The 22,794-nt window shown below is 38.9% G+C and overlaps 1 gene segment (V, D, J or C); it reads left to right on the top strand.

Annotated features, from left to right (window-relative positions):
* The first annotated feature begins 15,101 nt into the window (after positions 1-15,101).
* Positions 15,102-17,033, top strand: LOC111819091 (T-cell receptor alpha chain V region 2B4-like). The segment is given in 2 exon segments: positions 15,102-15,474; positions 15,664-17,033. Coding segments are annotated over 2 exon segments (519 nt in total).
* Positions 17,034-22,794: the final 5,761 nt, after the last annotated feature.

Raw genomic sequence — 22,794 nt, 5'->3', positions numbered from 1 at the left:
ATCTAAGATACTCCACTGGTCTCATCCCTTCGGGAGCAAGGGAGAATGAAGAGAAGAGGATACAAGGAAAAGATTAGTCCAAAGGACTAATAGACCACAGCTACCAAGGCCTCCAACAGACTGAGTCCAGGACAGCTAGATGGTGCCCAGCTACCACCACTGACTGCTCTGACCAGGATCACAACAGAAGGTTCTGGACAGAACTGGAGAAGGATGTAGAACAAAATTCTAACACACACAAAAGAGACCAGATTTACTGGCCTAAAGGAGACTGGAGAAACCCCGATAGTATGGCCCCCAGACACCCTTTTAGCTCAGTGGTGAAGTCACTTCTGAGGTTCACCGTTCAGCCGGGGATTGGACAGCCCCATAAAACAAAACGGGGCTAATGAAGCACAGCAGTCCAGGGACAATGGCTAGAAGGCAGAAGGGGACAGGAAATCTGGCTATAGGGAACCCAAGGTTGAATAAGGACAGTGTTGATGTGTAGTGAGGTTGTTAACCATTGTCATAGGGTGACATGTGTACTGTTTAATGAGAAACTATTTTGTTCTGTAAACCTTCATCTAAAGTGAGAATAGCAGCACAGTTGGAAGAGCGTAGTCAATGTCACCGAACTGCACATGTAGAAATTTTTGAAAGGGTGTATCTTTGGCTATGTATATTTTCACCAGAAAAAAAAAAAAGGTCAAGAAGGGAGAGGGTTGACATGTCGTGGGATTGTTAACCAATGTCATAAAACAATATGTGTACTACTGTTTAATGAGAAACTATTTGTTCTATAAACCTCCACCTGAAGTACAATTAAAAAAAAACAAGAAAAAAAAATTGAGATAGTTTTCTCTTCCCTACTCTTTTCCAGGGTTTTCTCCCCCCTATCCTTTACCAGTATTTACACTCCGTTATTTCATTTTATATTCTTACCATATTAGTTACACATCTCAAAATGATACTGAATGATAATGTTTATGGTAGGCATGCTTGTCTAATTCTTGAATTCTTAAACAGTTTCATTGTTAGTATATATGCTGTTGATTTGTTATAAACAGTCTCTATTATATTTAAGAATTTTTCATGTATTCCTGCTTTATTTTGAGGTTCTTTAAATAGAAACACCTGCTTTGTTTGTTTTATTAAGTGTCTTTTTCATCTACTGAATATATGTATCTATAGGTATATAAATATATGTATGTGTAAGTATATAAATATACACGTGTGCACATACAAATACATGTGTGTGTATATATGTATATTCTGGTATTGAATCATCTTTGTATTCCTGGAATAAACCCTGCTTGGTCACAGTGTTTCATCCTTGTATCTGTGTTGGATTCTACTTGCTAATATTTTACTAAAAATTTTTGCAACTATTTTAATCAATGAATTAATTTTAATATAACTCTACCAGGGTTTTGGGGGATATTCTATCAGTTTTGGATAAGAAAATTATTCTGGCTTCACAAAATAAATTAGGAGTTAAGAAACTTCTTTTTTCTGAGGCAACACACAGCAATCTTGTGGGGCCAGTCTCTGACTTTAAGAGATACCCATATCAAGCTATGGAGCTTTTTTAAGTTGCATTCATGGGGAAGCTTTGGGTCTTGTCTTGTCATGATCAGGGAGTTGGGGTCCGAACTATGTCATTATAGTAATACAGCGTGGTAGAACCTGGGGCCTCCAGTTCTCATCTGCCATTTCAGCACTCTTCTAAAACTGATTGACTTAGCAGCAGGCTCTACAGAAAGACAATTCTTTCTCTGGAAGGTTAGCCTGTTGGGAATCAGTCTTAAACAGTTACCATTACCTCTCAGTTTGTGAAATTCATTAGCATAGTAGCTAGCAAATAGTCGATGTAAATATAGAATGAATGTGTGTGGCCATGGAGGACAATGTCACCAGTCACTTTCTAATGCAAAAAATCATTTTTTGTTGTTGTTCTCAGATTAAATAACTAATTTATTCAACGATTGTTTACTGAGTGTTCACTATGTGCCAAGCTCTCTCCTCTGCACTTGAAATATACCTGTTAACAAAATACACAAATACATCTGATTTTGTGGGGATTCCATTCTAATAAGCATTAAACATAATAAATAAATAAATTACATAGCACATTATAAGGTAAGTCTATGGAGACAAGAATCAGAGCAGAGTAAAGGGAATAGGAAGGACTGGGTGAGACCACAGGAGAGTGCTTCCCCTTGTAAGTCTTGGCAAGTTGGTCAGAGTAGGCTCATTGAGAGGATACAAGTTGAGCAAACACTTGAAGAAGATGAGAGAGTGAGCCTTGAGGATATCTGGGGCAAGAGCTTTCCAGGCAGAGGGAAAGTTAGGAGAGGTCTAGTGTATTCAAGGACTGGGTAAAATGGGGAGCCACGGGAGAGTTTTGATAAAGGAGCAATAGGATATTCTTCCATATCAAAAATTTCACTCTGGCTGTTGTATTGAGAATAGACTACAGATGGTCAAGATGAAAGCAGGAAGTGTTGTATAACAGCAGAATCCGTGGTGTCTGGTGTCATTGGGAGCTCAGAGGCTTCTTCCAGAAGATAAGCCCATTTAGGAGCAGCTGTTGTTTCTTCTCCTGCTGATGTAAGGAGGAGTGGAGACACATTTGCTATTCTTGCTCACAATCCTCTGACTACAGAGGACCTGTGAGTTTTGGGGAAAAGGATGGAGAAGGGTCCTGATTTCAGATACAAGAAGATTTGCTGTGAAGTATCTTCTCAAAGGCAAGATCAGAGTTTTCTTCTGTTCTGGAAGACCCGCTATTCAAAGTTAGGCATGTTAAGGATCTTGGAAAATAACCTGTGGTGTTGAGGGTAATAGGAAAGTTAGAGAAGAAGTAAAATAAAAACTGAGCATGTCTCAGCAAATGGCTGTGTAGTAAAGATCTCTACTGTTTCATTGTCCTGAACAGAGTTAAACGATCAACAGATGGGGAAGAATGCTCAGTCTCTGAGCTGCCAGGAGACATAAGCCTTTAGCAAGGCAGTCTACATGATTTGAAGGACACAGTAGAAAATGAAGATGCAGGGCCTCTTGTTCAAAGCATCTTAAGAATTTCAATACAGCAGCAGCAGAGCATTAAACTAAGTGTGGGGCCCTCTGAGCCCAAAGTTGTGAGAGACTGCACTGATCTCACACCCCTGAAGCTGCCCTAGACTTTAGCTTGAACTGCCATTACTCAGACATACAGCAAAGCCTGTGAAAGCTGGAACCTGTATAAGGCAGAAACCTGTTACAGAAGGAAAACTCAAATATTTTCCACCAAAATGAGTGATAGGAAGGTGCTAAGACTGCACCCTGACAAATGTGAAAAACTTGTGAGATCTGGAAAAACAAGGCAGTCCCGTGGACTTCGGTTCTCATAGGTTTCACTGTATATGTTACATATGGGAGCTTGGGAAAATCTTACATTAGTTTGATACTAGTTCAACCTGGTAAAGAAAAAGAGAAAGTTACTGTGCCATTTGTTGTGGAAAAGAAGCATATCACTTCTTCTGTCTGACTGAGCTGATGAGTTGTCCTGCTCTCTTGGCATCTGTAGACTGAATATAAACCCTTCAAGTAGAACCTCAGCAGTGGCCAAGACCAGAAGCTAGAAGAGATTTATCTGCAGAGAGAAAAAAAAATATATATATATATATATATTATAAAGGGGCTATTAATCAAACCAAATAGGATACTGAGTTTTGCCATGAACTTTTTAACAAATTTACAGTAAGAAACATTCATTGTCCTTACATATAGCTGCTGTCTGCAAATATGCCTTCTAGGTAGGGTCCAACTTTATCAACAAATGTAAAATATAATCATGTGATATATTTTTCCACATATCAAAATGGTGACGGTTACATACATACATATACACACAATCATGGAATTTCTTCCCTTTCCTTTTCTGGTACCCCTGACCCCTTCAAAATAGGACACTATATAACCAGAAATAAAGACTGCAAATACCCAGCTATTAAGCCTAATAGCTTCTAGTCTAAGTGCAAGCTTGCATACTTGTATAGCAATTTTTCCAGTTCTGAGAAACTAGGTAAAATGAAGACAGGGGTGAAGAAGAAAGAAGGGGACAAAAGTAAGCAGACAAAAGAATCAGAACAGTATTGTTAGGTTGTTGTTAGGTGCTGTGGAGTCTATGTAGTGACCTGATGTACAACAGAATGAAACACTGCCTGGTCCTGCACCATCCCCACAATCTTATAGTGCTTGAGCTCGTTTTTACAGCCACTGTGTCAGTCCATCTTATTGAGGGTTTTCCTCTTTTTTGTTGGCCTTCTATTTTACCAAGCATGATGTCTTTCTCCAAGAACTGGTCCTTCCTGATAACATGTCCAAAATACACAAGACGAAGCCTCGTTATCCTTGCTTCTAAGGAACATTTTAGCTATACTTCTTCCAAGACATATTTGTTCATTCTTCTGGCAGTCCATGGTATATTTAATATTCTTCACCAACACCATAATTCAAAACTGTCAATTCTTCTTTGGTCTTCCTTATTCACTGTCCAGCTTTCGCATGTATATGATTCAATCGGAAGCACCATGGCTTGGGTCAGACACACCTTTGTCCTCAAAGCGACATCTTTGCTTTTTAACACTTTAAAGAGGTCTTTTGCAGCAGATTTTCCCAAGACAATACGTCATTTGATTTCATGACTGCTGCTTCCATGAGCACTGATTGTGGATCCAAGTAAAATGAAATCTTTGACAATTTCAATATTTTCTCCATTTATCATGTGTTGCTTGTTGGTCCAGTTGTGAGGATTTTTGTTTTCTTTATGTTGAGGTATAATCTGCCCTAAAGTCTGTAGTCTTGATCTTCATCAGTAAGTGCTTCAAGTCTTCACTTTCAGCAAGCAAAGTTGTGTCATCTGCATATCACAGGTTGTTAATGAGTCGTCCTCCAATCGTGATGCCATATTCTTCTTCATGTGGTTTAACTTCTTGGATTATTTGCTCAGCATACAGATTGAGTAAGTGCGGTGAAATGATACAACCCAGATGCATACCTTTCCTGATTTTAAACTATGCAGTCTCTTCTTGTTCTGTTTGAATGACTGTCTCTTGGTCTATATACGGGTTCCACATGAGCACAATTAAGTGTTCCGGAATTCCCATTCTTTGCAATGTTATCCATAATTTGTTATGATCCACAAAGTCGAATGCCTTTGCATAATTAATAAAACACAAGTAGACATCTTTCTGGTATTCTCTGTTTTCAGCCAAGATCCATCTGATATCATCAACGATGACCCTCGTTCCATGTCCTCTTCTGAACCCAGCTTGAATCTGGCTTGAATTTCTGGTAGTTCCCTGACTATGTACTGCTGCAACCGCTTTTGAATGATCTTCAGCAAAATTTTACTTGTGTGTGATATTAATGATATAGTTTGATAATTTCCACATTCTGTTGGAATGGGCACAAATATGGATCTTTTCCAGTCGGTTGGCCACGTAGCTGTCTTCCAAATTTCTTGACGTTGACGAGTGAGCACCTCCAATGCTGCACCCATTTGTTGAAATATCTCAGTTAGTATTTGGTCAATTCCTGGAGTTTTGTTTTTGGTCAATGCCTTCAGTGCAGCTTGGACTTCTTTCTTCTTGATCATATACTACCTCCTGAAATGGGTGAACATCAACCAATTCTTTTTGGTGCAGTGACTCTGTGCATTCCTTCCATCTTCTTTTGATGTTTCCTGCATCGTTCAATGTTTTCCCTATAGAATCCTTCAATGTTACAACTTGAGGCTTGAATTTTTTCTTCAGTTCTTTCAGCTTGAAAAATACCAAGCATGTTTTTCCCTTTTGGATTTCGAACTCCAGGTCTTTGCACATTTCATTATAATAGTTTACTTTGTCTCCTCAAGGCGCCACCATTTGAAATCTTCTGTTCAGTTCTTTTACTTCATCATTTCTTCCATTCACTATAGCTACTCTACATTCAAGAGCAACTTTCAGAGTCTCTTCTGACATGCATTTTGGTCTTTTCTTTCTTTCCTGTCTATTTAATGACTGCTTGCTTTCTTCACATATGTTGTCCTTGATGTCATTCCACAACTCGTCTGGTCTTCAGTCATAAGTGTTAAATGTTCAATGCATCAAATCTATTCTTGAGATGGTGAGATATACTCAAGGTCATATTTTGGCTCTGTCTTATATTTTGGACTTGCTCTAGTTTTCTTCAGCTTCAACTTGAACTTGCATATGAGCAATTGATGGACTGTTCCACAGTCGGCCCCTGGCCTTGTTTTGACGATGATATTGAGCTTCTCCGTCATCTCTTTCCACAGATGTAGTCGACTTGATTTCTGTGTATTCCATCTTGCTAGGTCCAAGTGTATAATCACCGTTTACATTGTTGAAAAAAGGTATTTTCAATGAAGAAGTTGTTGGTCTTGCAAAATTCTATCATGTGATCTCTGGCATAGTTTCTATCACCAAGGCCATATTTGCCAACTACTGATGCTTCTTCATTGTTTCTAACTTTCACATTCCAATCACCAGTAACTATCAGTGCATTTTAATTGCATGTTTGATCAATTTCAGACTGCAGAAGTTAGTAAAAATCTTCAATTTTGTCATCTTTGGCCTTAGTGGTTGGCATAAATTTGAATAATAGTCATATTAAGTCGTCTTCCTTGTAGACATATGGGTGTTATCCTATCATTGACAGTGTTGTACTTCAGGATAGATCTTGAAATGTTCCTTTTGACGATGAATGCAACACCATTCCTCTTTGATTTGTCATTCCCAGCACATAATTGTCTGATTCAAAATGGCTAATACCAGTCCATTTCAGCTCACTAATGCCTAGGATATTAATCTTTATGCATTCCATTTCATTTTTGATGACTTCCAATTTTCCTAGATTCATACTTCATACATTCCACATTCTAATTATTAATGGATGTTTGCGTCTGTTTCATTTGGGTCATGCCACATCAGCAAATGAAGGTCTCAAAAGCTTGACTCTATCCATGTCATTAAGGTCGACTCCACTTTGAGGAAGGAACTCTTCCCCAGTCGTATTTTGAGTGTCTTCCAACCTGAGGGGCTCATCCTCCAGCACTATAACAGACAATGCTCTGCTGCTATTCATAAGGTTTTCACTGGCTAATTTTTTCAGAAGTAAACCGTCAGGTCTTTCATCCTAGTCTGCCTTAGCCTGGAAGCTCTGCTGAAACTTGTCTTCCTTGGATGACACTGCTGGTATTTGAAATACCAGTGGCATAGCTTCCAGCATCGCAGCAACAGGCAAGCCACTACAGTACCACAAACTGAGACGAGTGGTGAGGAACAATATTAAGTGTACTAAACTCAGTTTGTGTGATGCATTCAATGAAATTATACCATCACCATTGATCAAATCCTCAAGTCCAACCAAGCAAAAAAGGGATAAATGTACCCTCAACAGTACCCTATCCCAGAAAAGAATGTCAAAATATATCTTGCTTCACTATCATTTTCAGTAGAAAGTTTTGCAAATGTGAAGTATACTGATAATAGGAGCGATCAAACAGCAGAGAGTGTTGAGAAGTTATTGTACCTGCACTGCAATGCTAAATTTTAAAAATTTGAATGTTGGAACTTTTAATAAAATTGTAATAATAATTAAATTTCTTATAAAATTTTAGATGTATTCTTGTATTCCTAAAGTTAATTCTAGGTTGTTCAGATTCAGATTCAGTTTTAGCCTTGGACAAATATTGACTTTAAAACCTCATCAGAGGATTACTTTATAATCTGTTCATTAACTTGTCACATGGGGGTGCTCTTCCCTAACACAGTCATAATTTATGCATGAATTCTAAGCACAACTATGATCCCTTTGTATCTTCACCTTCAACAGTGATCCCTCCAGTAGACCAGAGACACTAACAATGAGCTGCTCTCTGGGCTTTATAATTCTGATCTTAATGTTTGATAAGTACATCTTACTTAAATGTCTTTTATTATTTCAGGATCATGAAACCTGTCTCCAAAAGACACAACTGTGGTCAAACCCCAGAAACAAGCTCTTTTTCTCCCTACAGGAAAAGCCACTGGCAATTCAGTGATACAGAAGGACCAAGTTGCTGTCTCAGAAGGGGCATCTGTGACCATGAATTGCACATATACTTTCACAGGGTACCCTACTCTTTTTTAGTATGTTCAATACCCCCAGCAAAGCATTGCAATTTCTTCAGAAAGAGACAATGGAAAACAGCAAAAACTTTGGAGTCAGAAATATTAAAGAAAAAAACTCTCCCATCGTGAAATACTCAGTCCAGGTGTCAGACTCAGCTGTGTACTACTGTCTTCTGAGAGACATGTTGTCAAGGATACAAGGGGGCACCAAACAAAAACCTCAAGGGCCCAGGTGAGGCATGTAGTGAGGCTAGGAAGCCCAAGTTGAGAAGTTTTGTTTTTTCTCCCAGATAATCCCCTTGGGACATTAGTAAAGACAATTGCTGTTGCATCAATTCCAACTCATGGCAACCTCATGTGTGTCAGACTCGAACTATGCTCCACAGAGTCTTCGATGGCTGATTTTTCAGAAATAGATTACTAGGCCTCTCTTCTGAGGAGACTCTGCATGGACTCGAACCTCCAGTCTTTCAGTTAGCAGCTTGTTAACCATTTGCACCACCCTGGGTCTCCATGACCTTAATAGATGATAGGCAAAAACAATCACCATCAGTTGCCTCTAACTCTAGGGGCACAAGGTTTGTTGTTTGTTTTGATTTTGACTGGAAATGGGGTCAGGAGAGAGGGTCTCAGGTAATGTCCTTTCTCTTGATAGGCCAGCTCTCTCCTGTCCTTGAGGCTTCATTGCATGATGTTTAGGAATCAGAATCTAATGACCTGGGTGCCAGTCCTGGCTTGACTACTTATTAGCTATTCAAATTTAACCAAGTTGATTGATGTCTCTAAGCTTTAGCTTTTTCATCTGTGAGGTAGAAATAAGAATGATCACAAAAATGTAACACAGAGATCAAGTGAGAAAAGGTAGGTTAAAGTGAGCAAAATGGATCTCAAACCATCACTGGAACTAGCTAATCTTACCATAGTAGTCCTGCTCTCTTCAAGTAATCTCTTGACCTGATGGCAACCATCCTAACAGGGTTTGCCCAACAAGGTTTATCTCCCCCTAGCGCCCACCCCCCAGGCTGTTATTTTCAATGTGTGATCTTTTCTCTCATTGTCTCCTTTCTTAAGGATCCAATTAAAAAAAAAAAATTGAGCAGGTTGATATAAGAAAGATAGACAATAGGTTGGTAGATAGATAGATGACAGAGAGAGGTCTTATATTATGAAACATCACTGGCTTCCTTAGTGTGGAAGAATTTGGTAGTTCACAGAAATTACAATATTGTATGACTTGTTATCATCTTCATCTTTATGAAGTTAATCCTGATTTACACACTCAAAATAATACATTTTGGTGGTCCATCAACAAATGAGTGGATAAACAAAATGTAGTACATGCAAACAATAGAATGTTACTTAGCCATAAAAAGAAATAAAGTCCTGATCCATGCTACAACATGGGTAAACCTTGAAAACATTATGCTAAATGAAATAAGTTAGTCACAAAAGGACAAATGGTGTATGATCCCATTTATGTGAAATATGCAAATATATAAAGACCAAAGTTTATAGTGGTTACAAAGGGTGGAGGGAAGAGGGAGAAGGGAAGTCATTGCTTGGGGGCACTGAGTTTCTGTTAATGGTGGTAGATTAATTTGGAAGAGGATAGTGGTGATGGTTGTGTAACATGATGAATGTAATCAATATCACTGAATTATACAGGTAAAAATTGTTGAATTGGTAGATGTGCTGTTATATATATTTTTATTATAATAAAAAATAATAATACATTTTGAAACAAAACATTTAATATGATGTTCACCTTTTTGTTCCCGAGGCAATATAAACATCAATATTCTTTTTTGAGCTCTCTCAAGTACAGGCTGACATTTGCTCTCTTTTCTTCCACCTCTACATGGAGATAAAATAACCAAAAAAAAAAAAAAAAATGATAAGAAATCTCCCGTATACGATATTTAAAAAGCTTACAATAAGCTACTTAGTAGTCATCCTCCGAACTTTAATTGATCCATTGAAAACTGAGGGATTTGGCCATTCAGTAGGACTAGAAAATAAAGAGGTATTATGTCCTCTTAAGAAAAGACTCACCAGGCTCTTAAATCAAGAAGGAAATTTAACACATCTCTTTATTTCCTTTTTCTATAGAGACTGGAGGAGTATAGAAAAGTGAAAAGCAATAGTTGAGTAAGCAGACATGTCACACAACTGAGCACAGATCGGAACTGCCACAAGTCCCACAAATAAAGCTAATACTGCAGTGATGACCACCTCCAGAGGCTGCATGAGGGACAACTTGGAGTTCTCAGCCATAACAATAATCTAGTTTTCTTCTGCAGAGAGGATTCCACCTCTATGCATGACTACTGTTTGCCCTTTCACTTTGGGATCAGGTGAAATGCGGATCTGGTTTCCTTCAAACTACTGAGAGGCTAGATGGTACATCATGGACATGAAGGAAAGTTAGCTTCCAGTGGGGTTAATTTTGACCAGTGAGAAATGAAAAGCAGGAGGGAACCAGGTAGATAAATATTCTCTCTTTTCTATCCTTCATGAACTGCTCCAAGAAGTCCTGTGTGCTGAGCAGACACAGCTGCAGAACAACCTGTTGTGTCTGGGCCAGTTATTTTAAAGTGGTGGCCAGCCCAGTAAAATGTCCCATTGAATTACTTTACATCTCTCCTTCCTCACTCTTCCCCTCAATCTCACTTCCCTGGAGCCCTGATGGCACAGTGGTTAACAGCTCAGCTGCTAACCGAAAGATCAGCAGTTCAAATCCACCAACCTCTCCTTGGAAACCCTGTGGGGCAGTTCTACTCTGTCCTATAAGGGCACTATAAGTTGGAATCAACTCAGTGGCAGTGGGTTTGGCTTTGGGTTTTCTCACTTCCCTGGACTTGCACCTCCCAAATAAAGCATCAACGTTTTCACCCCTGCCTCAGCTCTGTTTTCTAGAGGATCTGTGTACTGTAAACTAGAAACATGAAGTTAAAAAAAAAAAAAGCTTAACATAGAATCTACACAAAAAGAATTTTAACTTATCCTATCATAATTATTAAGTTGCTTTTCATTTTAATTTATTGAATGTCTAACAAGATTGAACATGTTTTTTCATATCATGTTTAAGTTATTCCTTTCCTTTAATCTAGTGGAAGTTAGGTATTTGCCTTGTGTAATTTCATTGACTGGTTATTTGAGGAATTAAATATTAGAAGAATCAGATAAATTTTATCACATATATATTTTCTAATCATGTTCTTTTCAATTTAATATTTCTTGTATCATTTTATTGGACAAATATATATTATTTAACCCAATTCTGGCATACTCTACTGTTTTGAAAATCAGTAATATACCTCTCCTCCACCTACATTGAGTACCAGTATAAATAGGGAAGAAATTTTAACAAAGTTCAGAAATAAAAGATGGTTCAAAATTCTAAATACGATTGTAGCTAATAGGATGAGGAGCTCTAGAAATTAAATCCTTACTATTCCACTGCAAGCAATTTCAATAAGAAGATGAAAGATGGAGTCATCTAATGAAACCTATAGCAGCTCAGGAGGTACACTAACTCAGATTTTAATTAAAAAAGAAAAAAGGTACCATGAGCCTTTAAGGAGAACATTAAAACTAAAAACCCAGAATGAAGTTGAAGCTCAAAGAAATGTAAAGTGCAATATAAAGGGCCTTTTAGAAAGGTTTGGAGAAAGGCAGGGGCAGAGGGTTGTTATTTACATATGGAGGACAACAGAATAATGTTGGCAGAGAACAGAGAAAAGGTATTGTTGCTGTCAATTGCTGTGGAGTAGATTCTAATTCATGGTAATCCCATGTGTGAGAGTGAAACTGCTCCATAAGGTTTTCAAGGCTGTGACCTTTTGGAAGCAGATTGCCAGGCCTGTCTTCTGAGGCATCTCTGGGCGGGTGCAAACTGCCAACCTTTCAGTTAGTAAGCAAGTGCTTAGCCGTTTGTGCCACCCAGGGACTCCAAGAGAAAAAGATAACCCGTTGCCATCAAGTTGATCCCAACTCATAGCGATCCTGTAGGACAGAACAGAACTATCCTATAGGGTTTCCAAGGCTGTAATCTTTACAGAAACAGACTGCCACATCTTTCTCGCGCAGAGCCGCTGGATGAGTTCCAACCTCTGACCTTTTGGTTAGCCTGGGGTGTTTAACCACTGCGCCACCAGGGCTCCTTAAGAGAAAAAATAGAGCTCCTCAACTCCTGGTTTCATTCTCTCTATCAAGCAGAATAGTTTTCAAACTGGAAAAGAAAAAATTAAGAAGATCTGGAAAATGATGACAGATGAAGAGGTAGGAAGAGAGGACCTAGATGCTTTCAATATGATCAAACCTCTGGACCATTTAAAATAATTCTCAAAGTGTGAAAAGAATTTGCAGGCATGATTTGAAAGGCATTGGACAAAATCTTTGAAAACTTATGGGGAATGGAAAAAGTCTCAAACCCCTGAATGTAGAAGAAATGCATTATTATCCAGCAAAATTCTAGAAAAGATCATTAACAGATAATGTGTGAGCTCTTAGAAAACAATGAATTGATCAGTTTGAACCAGAATGAGTTCACTGAAGACTTCTTTTAAAAAAAAAAATAAGGCTTCTAAATTCAAGGACTTTCCATAGGTTTAAATTGTCTCAAATGTTTTCAAGACATTTGACAATTTTGTTTCTGATTATATCATTAGAAAAATTAAAAAGCAGCAAATTGTCATTTGTTGAGTGAAATATTTATCACAGGCCCTATTTTACTATCAATAATAATAGCTAACAGTTACCAAGTGCTTAATATGTATGAAATATTGTTCTAAGCACTTCTCATACATTAATTCATCTAATTTTGACTACAATCCCATGAATCAGGTAAAATTATCAATATCATATTAAAGATAAGGAAAGTAAGACCCAGAGAAATTAAGTAATTTGCCCAAGAGTACACAGCAAGAGGAGAGCTAAAATTCACATCCACGTAGCGTGGCCCAACGCCTGCATTCTTAACCCACTATACTTTGTTAAAGAAGCCCTGGTGACACAAATGGTTAAGTGTTCTTGGCTATTAACTGAAAGGCTGGCAGTTCGAACCCACCCAGCAGCTCCATGGGAGAACGACCTGACGATCTGCTTCCATAAAGATTACAGCCAAGAAAACCCTATGAAGTTGGGTTGCTATGATTCTAAATTAAATTGATGGCACCTAACAACAATACCTTGTTAACTCCTAATGTTATCTGTAATCCTCAACACAAAAATACAAGTTTGGTGTTATTATCCCATTTTACAAATGAGAAAATTAAAGACTAGACCATTGTAATAATTTCTCAATACCCCATATATAGTAAGTGGCAGAGCTAAGACTCAAACTTAAATTCACTGGGCTGCAAACTCTGTTCTCTTTTCACTTTGCCATTCTGCATAATGCTTCATTTGGCAGATTTTCAGCTGAAGGAGAGAAGATTCAATTCAGGGAAATGTCTCTATTATTGTACCACAGGATTTAATCCTTCATCCTGGTCTGTCCACATTTACTGTATATAAATTCCCATGTGTAAATAGCACAATGTTGAGACAGGCAGCTAATATGTTGTATCAGAAAATAAAGATTGAAAATCATCTTCACACACCAGAAAGATGGATTAAAACAGCCAAGATGAAATGTAATTGGGATAACTATAAGTTTCTACGTGTAGTTTTATAAAAACTAACTGTAATGTATCGAATGTGGGACTCTGACTCAAGCTCCACATGGCTTTATAGCTGTAGTAAAAATTACTGCCTAACTATGGAAGAGGCTTCATAGGTCTGGCTCAGTATTATTACTCCCCATTGCTAACCCTCGCGTTGTCTTATGATCTTGTTTTTCCCTCCTGTTCCAGTCTCTGTAAAAAGTTTAAGATTAACCAGCGTTCCTCCTTAGAGGGTGGAAAACAAGAGACAATCATCTAGGAATGAAAAACCGAACAAAGCACCCATCTTGGGACAAGAAAACCAGGATGTCGCCAGATAACCCCCAAGGAAAGATTAACTCATCTGGGACATGACCACCTCAAGGGGGAAGTAACACAAACTTCTAAGACCCAAAATCCTGTCCCTAAAAAGCCTTCGGCCAATCTCCAGTGGGGGAGACAGGTTTTTGGAGGAATCTATTCCCCTCTGTCTTTTATATATGGATATATAATAAACTCTTCCTGCTCACCTCACCCCAGTCTCAGAATTGACTATTGAGGCAGGCAACTCCAGTCTGCGTTACTGTGGTAACAACTACTGTTTCTATACCTGTAAACCAAAAAAAAATAAACCTGCTGCTGTCCAGTCATCTCTGACTCATAGTGACCCTGTGGGACAGAGTAGAACTGCCCCAAAGGGTTTCCAAGGAGCAGCTGGTGGATTTGAACTGCTGACCTTTTGGTTAGCCACCAAACACTTAACCACTGTGCTACCAGAGTTCTCTTTATACCTCTAGTTCAAGTTAATTATCCAGATCCAATAAGCCATAGCCAGGGAAAGGCGGTCACCTGGCATGACCTGTAGATCCATCCCTTAAGGGGCACTTCCAAAGTATGAGCTATTGGCTAGAAAGGAAGCACTAAACAGGAAAATGCTTGCAAGCTCAAAATCATTCAACAGTGTGATAAAACCCCTGAAACAATCAGAGATGACAATCATAGATTAGTGGAAACAGATGAATAAAGTAATACTCCGGCAGGATGGCAATATTTGAAACATATTTGAAGAGACATGGCCAAATTGCAGCAAGTCCAAAAGAGAAAGAAGTCTGAAATAATATTATATGAAGAAATAGGTATGTCATATGAAGAAACCAGAGACATTTATAAGGAATACCTAAAGAGAGAGAGGACAGAGTTGTCCTTAGGTTTTCCGGAAGATGTAATGTGAAATACACATGTTGTCACCTACTCAGTCTACTTGATGTAGCATAGCTAGGTGAAGCCAAAGACTCATGACTTCTATTCTCCACCTCACCCCCATCCCGGGACTCCTCCTTGGGTAGTGCTAAGCTTGGTTTATCTTTTTTTTTTTTCCCATCAGAGTATGTGACCTACATAAACTTGCCACTAGGTGGCAATGTGGGCATTTTATTTAAAAGATCATGGATGATTCATTTTGTAGCAAGCCCCATAAGTGTATAAGTGCATTTGTGCTTTTTCTGACAGGCTGGGAATCCCCTTTGATTTTTAAAGTAAACATAGAGAAGCTATAATAATGAAAGAATTTTTTGACCAAGTACACATATTCCAAACACTGTAACAGAGATCTCTGTGAGCCTCAGCTACAGTAATAATGGTGAAGACTTGGCGAGTTTTGTTGATTATTTTGTGGCTTCTCCTAAGCGGTAAGTTGGGGAGTTTCTGGAGATGGGAAGAGGAAGACTAAAGGGATATTTTTTCAAAATTCTGAGAATGGGGGATAAAGAGTTCCAACTGGTTAATCCGAGCTGTTGTCTAGGAATTGTGTAAAGTAAAGAAATTTGTAGAAATGTGGCAATAATGATAATATTCTGTGACAATTATTTCGAGAACAGGGATAAGTGGCAAAAATGAAGTGGAGCAGAGTCCCCCATACCTAAGTGTCCAGGAAGGAGAGCTTGTCACAATCAACTGCAGTTACTCTACAGGAATGACCACCTTACAGTGGCTGCAGAAGAATCCTGGAGGAGGCATTGTCTCCTTGTTTATACTGAGTTTAGAGATGAAGAAAAAAGAAAGATTAAGTGCCACAATAAACACCGAGGAACGTCACAGCTCCCTTCACATCACAGCCTCCCAGCCCAGAGACTCAGCCACCTACCTCTGCGCTGTGGAGACACAGTGCTTTCCAGGCACCTGCAGCCCATACCTAAACTCCACAGCTGAAGCATCGCTTCTCATTCCTATCTCCAGACTTGTATGCCTCTATCCTTGGACAGTAAAATTAACAGGATTTTCTGATGGATTAAATGGCGGAAGAGAGGACAAAAGAAAAGGAGTAGAACTAAGAATAACTTCTTGATAATTTCTTAGTCTAAGCAAGTGGGTACATCTTGATGTGATTGTTACCACATCCAGGAAGGTGGATCCTTGTCTGGAGCACTCAGACTTGCCAATCATCTGGACACCGGTCTTTGAAAAAGAGAAAGTAATTTTATTGCAATGCTCAGAGCAAGAAGCCAGGAGGAAGTTCCTCAGATCCAACTCCCTGAGCTACAGGGAAGCAGGGCTTATATGTGATTTGGGCAGCAAGATGGTGGCTGCACAGGCATACTGGGGAGGGAAAATTCTTGAAGGCGGCCAGGAAATAGGAGGTGACGTGGTCCTTGTCGGACTTCTCGCTTTTGAATAGGGTCTGGGTGCTGATTTTCCTTCTGATTCATTCCACCTGTTGCCGTGTCCTCTGAAGTCAATTAGTAGTCACAGCTAACCCTTCTATGCATATGTGGGGGCGCCAAATCTGGCTTGGGCTAGTTTAAGGGCTAATGGAAATTTACCTGCATTTGTAGGGTCAGGTTACATGATTTCCTGAGATGCTTACGACTGGAGTAGGAACAGGTTTGGAGGATAAATGATATTTGTATTTTAACCATGTTGGGCTTATGATACCTGTTGGAAATCCAAGTAAAGATGTCATAGAGACAGATAAATGAATTTGGAGCTTCATTGGGAGGTTAGGGTCTGAGATAAAACTTTGGATGTCATTGACATATAGATGGTATTTAAAGCCATGGCATATGGTGAGATAAATTTTCTAAGGAGAAAGTACAGTTATTGAAAAGATGAGAGCTTGCATCAGACTTGGGCTCTCCAACATGAAGAAGGTGAGCAGAGAGGAAAAAGAGAGCAGCAAAAAGGAATTGAGAAGGGGTAGCAAATAAAGGAAGGGAACCCTGATGGCGCAGTGGTTAAGTGCTTGGCTGCTAACTGAAAGGTCGGCGGTTTGAACCCACAGGTCTCTCCGCAGGAGAAAGATGTAGCTGTCTGCTTCTGTAAAGATTATTGTTGTTAGGTGCCATCAAGTCAGTTCCAACTCATAGCAAGCCTATGTATAACAGAATAAAACACTGCCTGGTCCTGCACCATCCTCACAATCGTTATGCTTGAGCCCATTGTTGCAGCCACTGTGTCAATCCATCTCATTGAGGTTCTTCCTCTTTTTCACTGACCTTCTATTTTACCAAGCTTGATGTCCTTCTTCAGTGACTGGTCCTTCCTGATAACATGTCCAAGATATGTGAGACAAAGTCTCACCATCCTTGCCTCTAAGAAGCATTCTGGCTATACTTCTTCTAAGACAGACTTGTTCGTTCTTCTGGCAGTCCATGGTATATTCAGTATTCTTCACCAAACCATAATTCAAAGGCATCAATTCTTCTTTGGTCTTCCTTATTCATTGTCCAACTTTTGTATGCATGCAAGGTGATTGAAAACACCGTGGCTTGGGTCAGGTGCACCTTAGTCCTCAAAGTGACAACTTAGCTTTTTAACACTTTAGAGAGGTCTTTTGCAGCACATTTGCCCAGTGCAATGTGTCATTTGATTTCTTGACTGCTGCTTCCATGAATGTTGATTGTGGATCCAAGTAAAATGAAATCCTTGACAACTTCAATACTTTCTCCATGTATCATGATGTTGCTTATTGGTCCAGTTGTGAGGATTTTTGTTTTCTTTATGTTGAGGTGTAATCCATCCTGAAGGCTATAGTCTTTGATCTTCATCAGTAAGTACTTCAAGTCCTCTTCTGTGAAGATTACAGCCTTGGAAACATTATGGGGCAGTTCTACCCTGTCCTACAGGGTCACTATGAGTCATAATCGACTTCACGGCAATGGGTAGCCAGTACGGCAGGAGAAAACCAAAAAAGTCAAGAAAATAGAATTAAGTCAAGAAAATAAATGAGACAGGGCACAGGAATACTGAGAGGTTGAGTAAAGTGACAGAAGAGCAACTGTTGGATTTGCAACAAGGAAGCTCTGGTGCATTTGAGAAGAACAGTTTCAGTGAGTGATGGGAATGGAAGAGCCACTGAAATTAGTTGAGAAAAGAATGGAGGTGAGGAAATAAAAAGAGAAAAAAAACAGATTATTTGAAAAGTTGTGTTGGGGAAGGGAATAGAGAAATGTAGCAGTAGCTGAGAAAAGAAAGAGAGGCAAGAGAGAAATTTGTTTTTCTATTGGCGAATTTTTTAAAACAGGAGACAATAGAGTATGCTTTCAGAGGGAGAGATATTTTAAGGTATAACCTTATTGTTACTATTTATAGAAACTCATATCTAATTTATAAAACTATAGATGTTTGCAGTAAATCATTAAATAAATGCAACTGATTCACTTGCAGAAAAGTGCTCTCTGGGGCATTGCTTAACATCCCTTCTTATAATTTAAATGTATTTTTCTTCATCAGCCTCGAGGTATAAGCAATCCAGGTTTAAAACTTTTGAGTTAAATTAGCATGTGTCCTGGTTACATTCCTTATTAAGGCAGTAACTAAATCTCTTACAGGATAAAAGTTGTGTGAGAAAAGTAAACAATGATTGTGAAAAGACTAATGTTGCATCAGCCAAAGTTAAGGTCTGAGGGGAAAGAGAAATTTTCAGTCATCTTCCAATCAATGTCTAATGACATTGCTCTCTTTTTAAGTTCAGGGTAGCACTTCAGAGTTATATTTACTTTCTTTGAAGTCATTACAGTCAGGAGGAAAGATTTGTAAAGGAATCATGAACTAAGCAATTACTGCTACTCCAGGTCTGTCACACAGGTGACACAAGAGACCAGAAGTCCCAACCAAGACTCTACCAGTAGCACCTCCCCATTGCATAGCTCCAGAGGGCACCATTCGTATTTTATTCTATGTGAATGGAACCCTTTAGAATTATGCAATACAAAGGCCAGGTCAGGCAGACAATGTTTACCCTAAGACATAGTTCATGAGGCAAAAGAGACTCTTAAAAAACCATCACATTTGTCTGTACCCACTAATTTCAGCTCATGTTGTTTCTTCCTTTTGACTCCTGCCCAGTTTTAGATTCACTACAATTAAATCAGATGCTTATGGGGGAAAAAAATGTATTCTTTCAAAACAGAGTTTTGTGATGGTTTGAAGTGTGTGTGTGAGAGAGATTGATTTACTAATATTTCATAATAATCAAGTTCCCACTCGATTCTGATAAAAAGATTCAGATCAGGAAATAGATTTTATGAATAAAGTATCTTTGTTTGTCTCAATGTACTTTTGTATAGAGAAATCAGGATATCAGAGAATATATAACTTTACCTATAAGATTTCTTTATCATCACAAAATTTAGGAATATTGCTGCTTGGAAGCTACAGAATGGACAGCATGACTCAATTTTCTGTTAATCAGGAGTCAGAGACTTCACACACCATACACACACACCAGTACAGTCAGTTTAGAGAAGAAAATTCTAGTTGTTCTCTAAAAATGTCTCCTAGCATGAGAGATCTCTTACATTTGGTCTCAGGTGTTACAGACCTGAAAATAAATCAGTTAAGGATGAGACAAAGGAATCTGTGGCCACAGGGACTTGGCATGAAGCTCAATGTACAATTGAACAAGCATAAAATGTTTTCATTTAGGCAAGAAAGCATATAGATAGCACAGTTCCTTAAAAAAAAAAAGTTATTTTCTCAAGAGTCAAAATCAGGAGACAAGGAAAAAGAATGACCAACTGTTAAAACTCTATTTATTCAGACTGTACCTCAAATAAATGGCTCCTGTCAGGCAGTGAAAGCATTTGTCATGAGGTCTTAAACCTTAAGTATTGGAAAAAGGTAAATGTATAAGACTTCAGAGCAGCATCCTGGAGATCACTAATATTTTCTGCTATTATGGAGGACTATATATATATGTTCTTAATTGTATGGTCCTCCTTTCTTGCAAAGACTTTTGTTAGCTGAGCAAATCTGTCCAAGACGGAGCACTTGGGTCATTGTTTAGTTTGAAGCCATGATGGCTTTCATTCTAATATCCTTTAAGCTGAACATTAGATCTTTTCATTGCAGCACACTTACAGCAAACTATTCCTCTCGACAAGGAATAGTTTGTAATGTTTTATTATGATTTCTGGTTGTTTTTCCTAGCAAAACTGTGAGAAATGCAAAAGAACAAGGTCAGTTTTGATGATTGGTCCAAGATACATCATAGAATGAAAGCACAGTGGATCTCAAAACCAAGATACTATAGGTACCAACTTTCTGAAAGACACAAAAGAGCTTTCCATTGCTATGGACAAGGGAATGACACAAACTGAACACTTTTTAAAGGCTTCTTCTCTTGGGATGTTTCTTCACAACTTCATCAGGTTTCCTTTTGACCCCCAGAGCCAATAAGGACCTCTGTATAGTAGAGAATGTGGTCTCCACAGAAAGGTCTGGCCTTTGTCCCAGGTCCTGAGAGGAAACCTCTAAATCTTTGGAATTTCCCAAGTGATGGGAGTGTCCTTCTTATTTAGGGTGGGTCCTTTGGACCACACCTGATAGCTTATGCTAGTAGATGACTCATGGCAGACCCCTCAACCCAGGGGCAGATTATCCAATAGGCAAGATAAGCACTGAGCTTACCTTACTGACCAGATAATCTGTAGTGAACAATTTCACATTTTTTCACTACATCAAAGACTCTGCTTCTAGGTATGGCTGGCATCTGTCTCTCTCCCAACTCCACAGCACTTTCCTACAGAATCAAATCCTTTTTTTCAAATTGATAGTCCCTGAAATAGGTAGATGACCTGGTCAGCAAAGTAAGCACCGGCTTCCTTGTGCTTACTTACTAATCTGTAGTGAGCAATTTCACATGGGTTTTACCACATCAAAGATACAGATGATCTGGTAAGCACAGTAAGCACCATGCTTACAGTGCCTATTAGATAATCTGCCCCTGCATCAACCATACCCGAGATAGTCTTAGGGTAGAAGCTGACCATGCCAGAAAGACCAACCATGTGATTGGTAGGTTGGGGCTTTGGACTATCTGATATCAGCCTGACCTCCAGTGGGTGGTAGGCCTGGAGATTGAATTTAGCCATGCAGACAATCCCATCAATCATACCTACATGCCTACATAATGAAGCCCCAATAAAAACTCGACTCTGAAGCTGAGGTGAGTTCCTGGTATGGCAATACTCAATGTGTACTGTCATTCATCAGTTCCAAGAGGGTAATACATCCTGAGAACAGGGAACATTTGGGACCTTCACAGATTTTGCCTTATCCTTCTCTTCCTTTGGCAGGCTCTAATTTTTATCCTTTCCCTGTAATAAATGTGGCCGTGAGTCTAATAGCTTTCAGTAAGTTCTGTAAGTCTTTCTAGTGAATTATTAAAACTGAGGATGGTTTTGGAAAATCCAGAACTTGCACTCGGTGTCAGAAGTTTGGGGCAGACTAGGCAGTCTGGAGGACTGTGCCCTTAACTTTGATGTTTGTCTAAATTCCGGAAAATCTTACACCAAGAAAGCCTTTGAATTTCAGATTAAATTAAGAAACATTTTCCTCATTTGATGGGAGTAGGAAGGTAGTTCAAAGACTAAATTTAGGGCCGACATCATGCCATTCTTCCCAGCTCAAATCAAATCAGGGTTCCCCAATCTCTTGGCTAATCCTTATACATTCTTTAAATTTTGAACTTCCTAGATGAGAACTTTCTTACTCCCCCAATCTAAATTTGTTCCTTCTGTTTTACTGTTTCAAAGAATGCTATAATTCCCCTTGTGGGCCTTATCACAATTTTTATGTATTTCTGTGTATTTATTTGTATAATATCTTTCTTTCCCATTAACCTCTACCCATTGTGGTCACATTGATTCTGACTCATAGCAACCCTATAGGACAGAGTAGAACTGCCCCATAGAGCTTCCAAGGCTGTAAATCTTGATGGAAGCAGACTGCCATATCTTTCTCCCACCGATGGGCTGGTAAGTTCGAACCGATAACCTTTGCCTAGCAGCTGAGTGCTTAACCACTGCATGACCAGGGCTCCTCCCATTAACCTCTAAGCTTCACTAAATGCCCTGTGTTCAGAATAGTACCTAACCCAAAGGAGTGTGACAAATATTTGATAAGTGAATGAATCTGAGCCATCAGGCATGCATCTTACTCTGTGTTGAACATCATTTAAGTGTGGATGCTCCCAATGACACATCCCATTAATTCAAACACTGCCAGAAAAGGCTTGGAAGCACACAAAGCAATGCTTCTGGGAGTGAGCATGTAGCCCAATACGAGTGAAAACAAAAAATAAAGACTCTGAAGATAATTTTTTTAAAAGTGTCGACAGGGAGAAACACAGAGAGTATGTTTGTAATGTAGAGTGGGCACAGCAACAATGTTAGACCAATCACCTCCAAACTTGAACCAGGCTGAAGTGAGAAGTTATAGTGAGCCAGACCTTGAGGGATGATGGGAAACTTGGATTGCTGACATTGGGACTCGCTGTTTCTTCTGCTACATTTTGTACTGAGACACTCCATATGGATTAAAGGAGTTTTGTCTATGAGATGCCTAAACAACCAATTAAGACAGTGAGAAAAAGTTAAAAGTAGATATCATAGGAAAAACAACAGGAAAAATAACAAAATGCCAAAGTTTTGATGACTACATATATTGTTTGGAACACAAGTGTGTATGAGATAACTACTTCAAAACGGCATTCATCATGTGGGCTGGCA

Source organism: Trichechus manatus, unplaced genomic scaffold (genome assembly GCF_000243295.1).
Source record: "Trichechus manatus latirostris isolate Lorelei unplaced genomic scaffold, TriManLat1.0 scaffold00268, whole genome shotgun sequence".
Taxonomy (NCBI): domain Eukaryota; kingdom Metazoa; phylum Chordata; class Mammalia; order Sirenia; family Trichechidae; genus Trichechus; species Trichechus manatus.
This window is presented reverse-complemented; position numbering and strand designations above follow the sequence as displayed.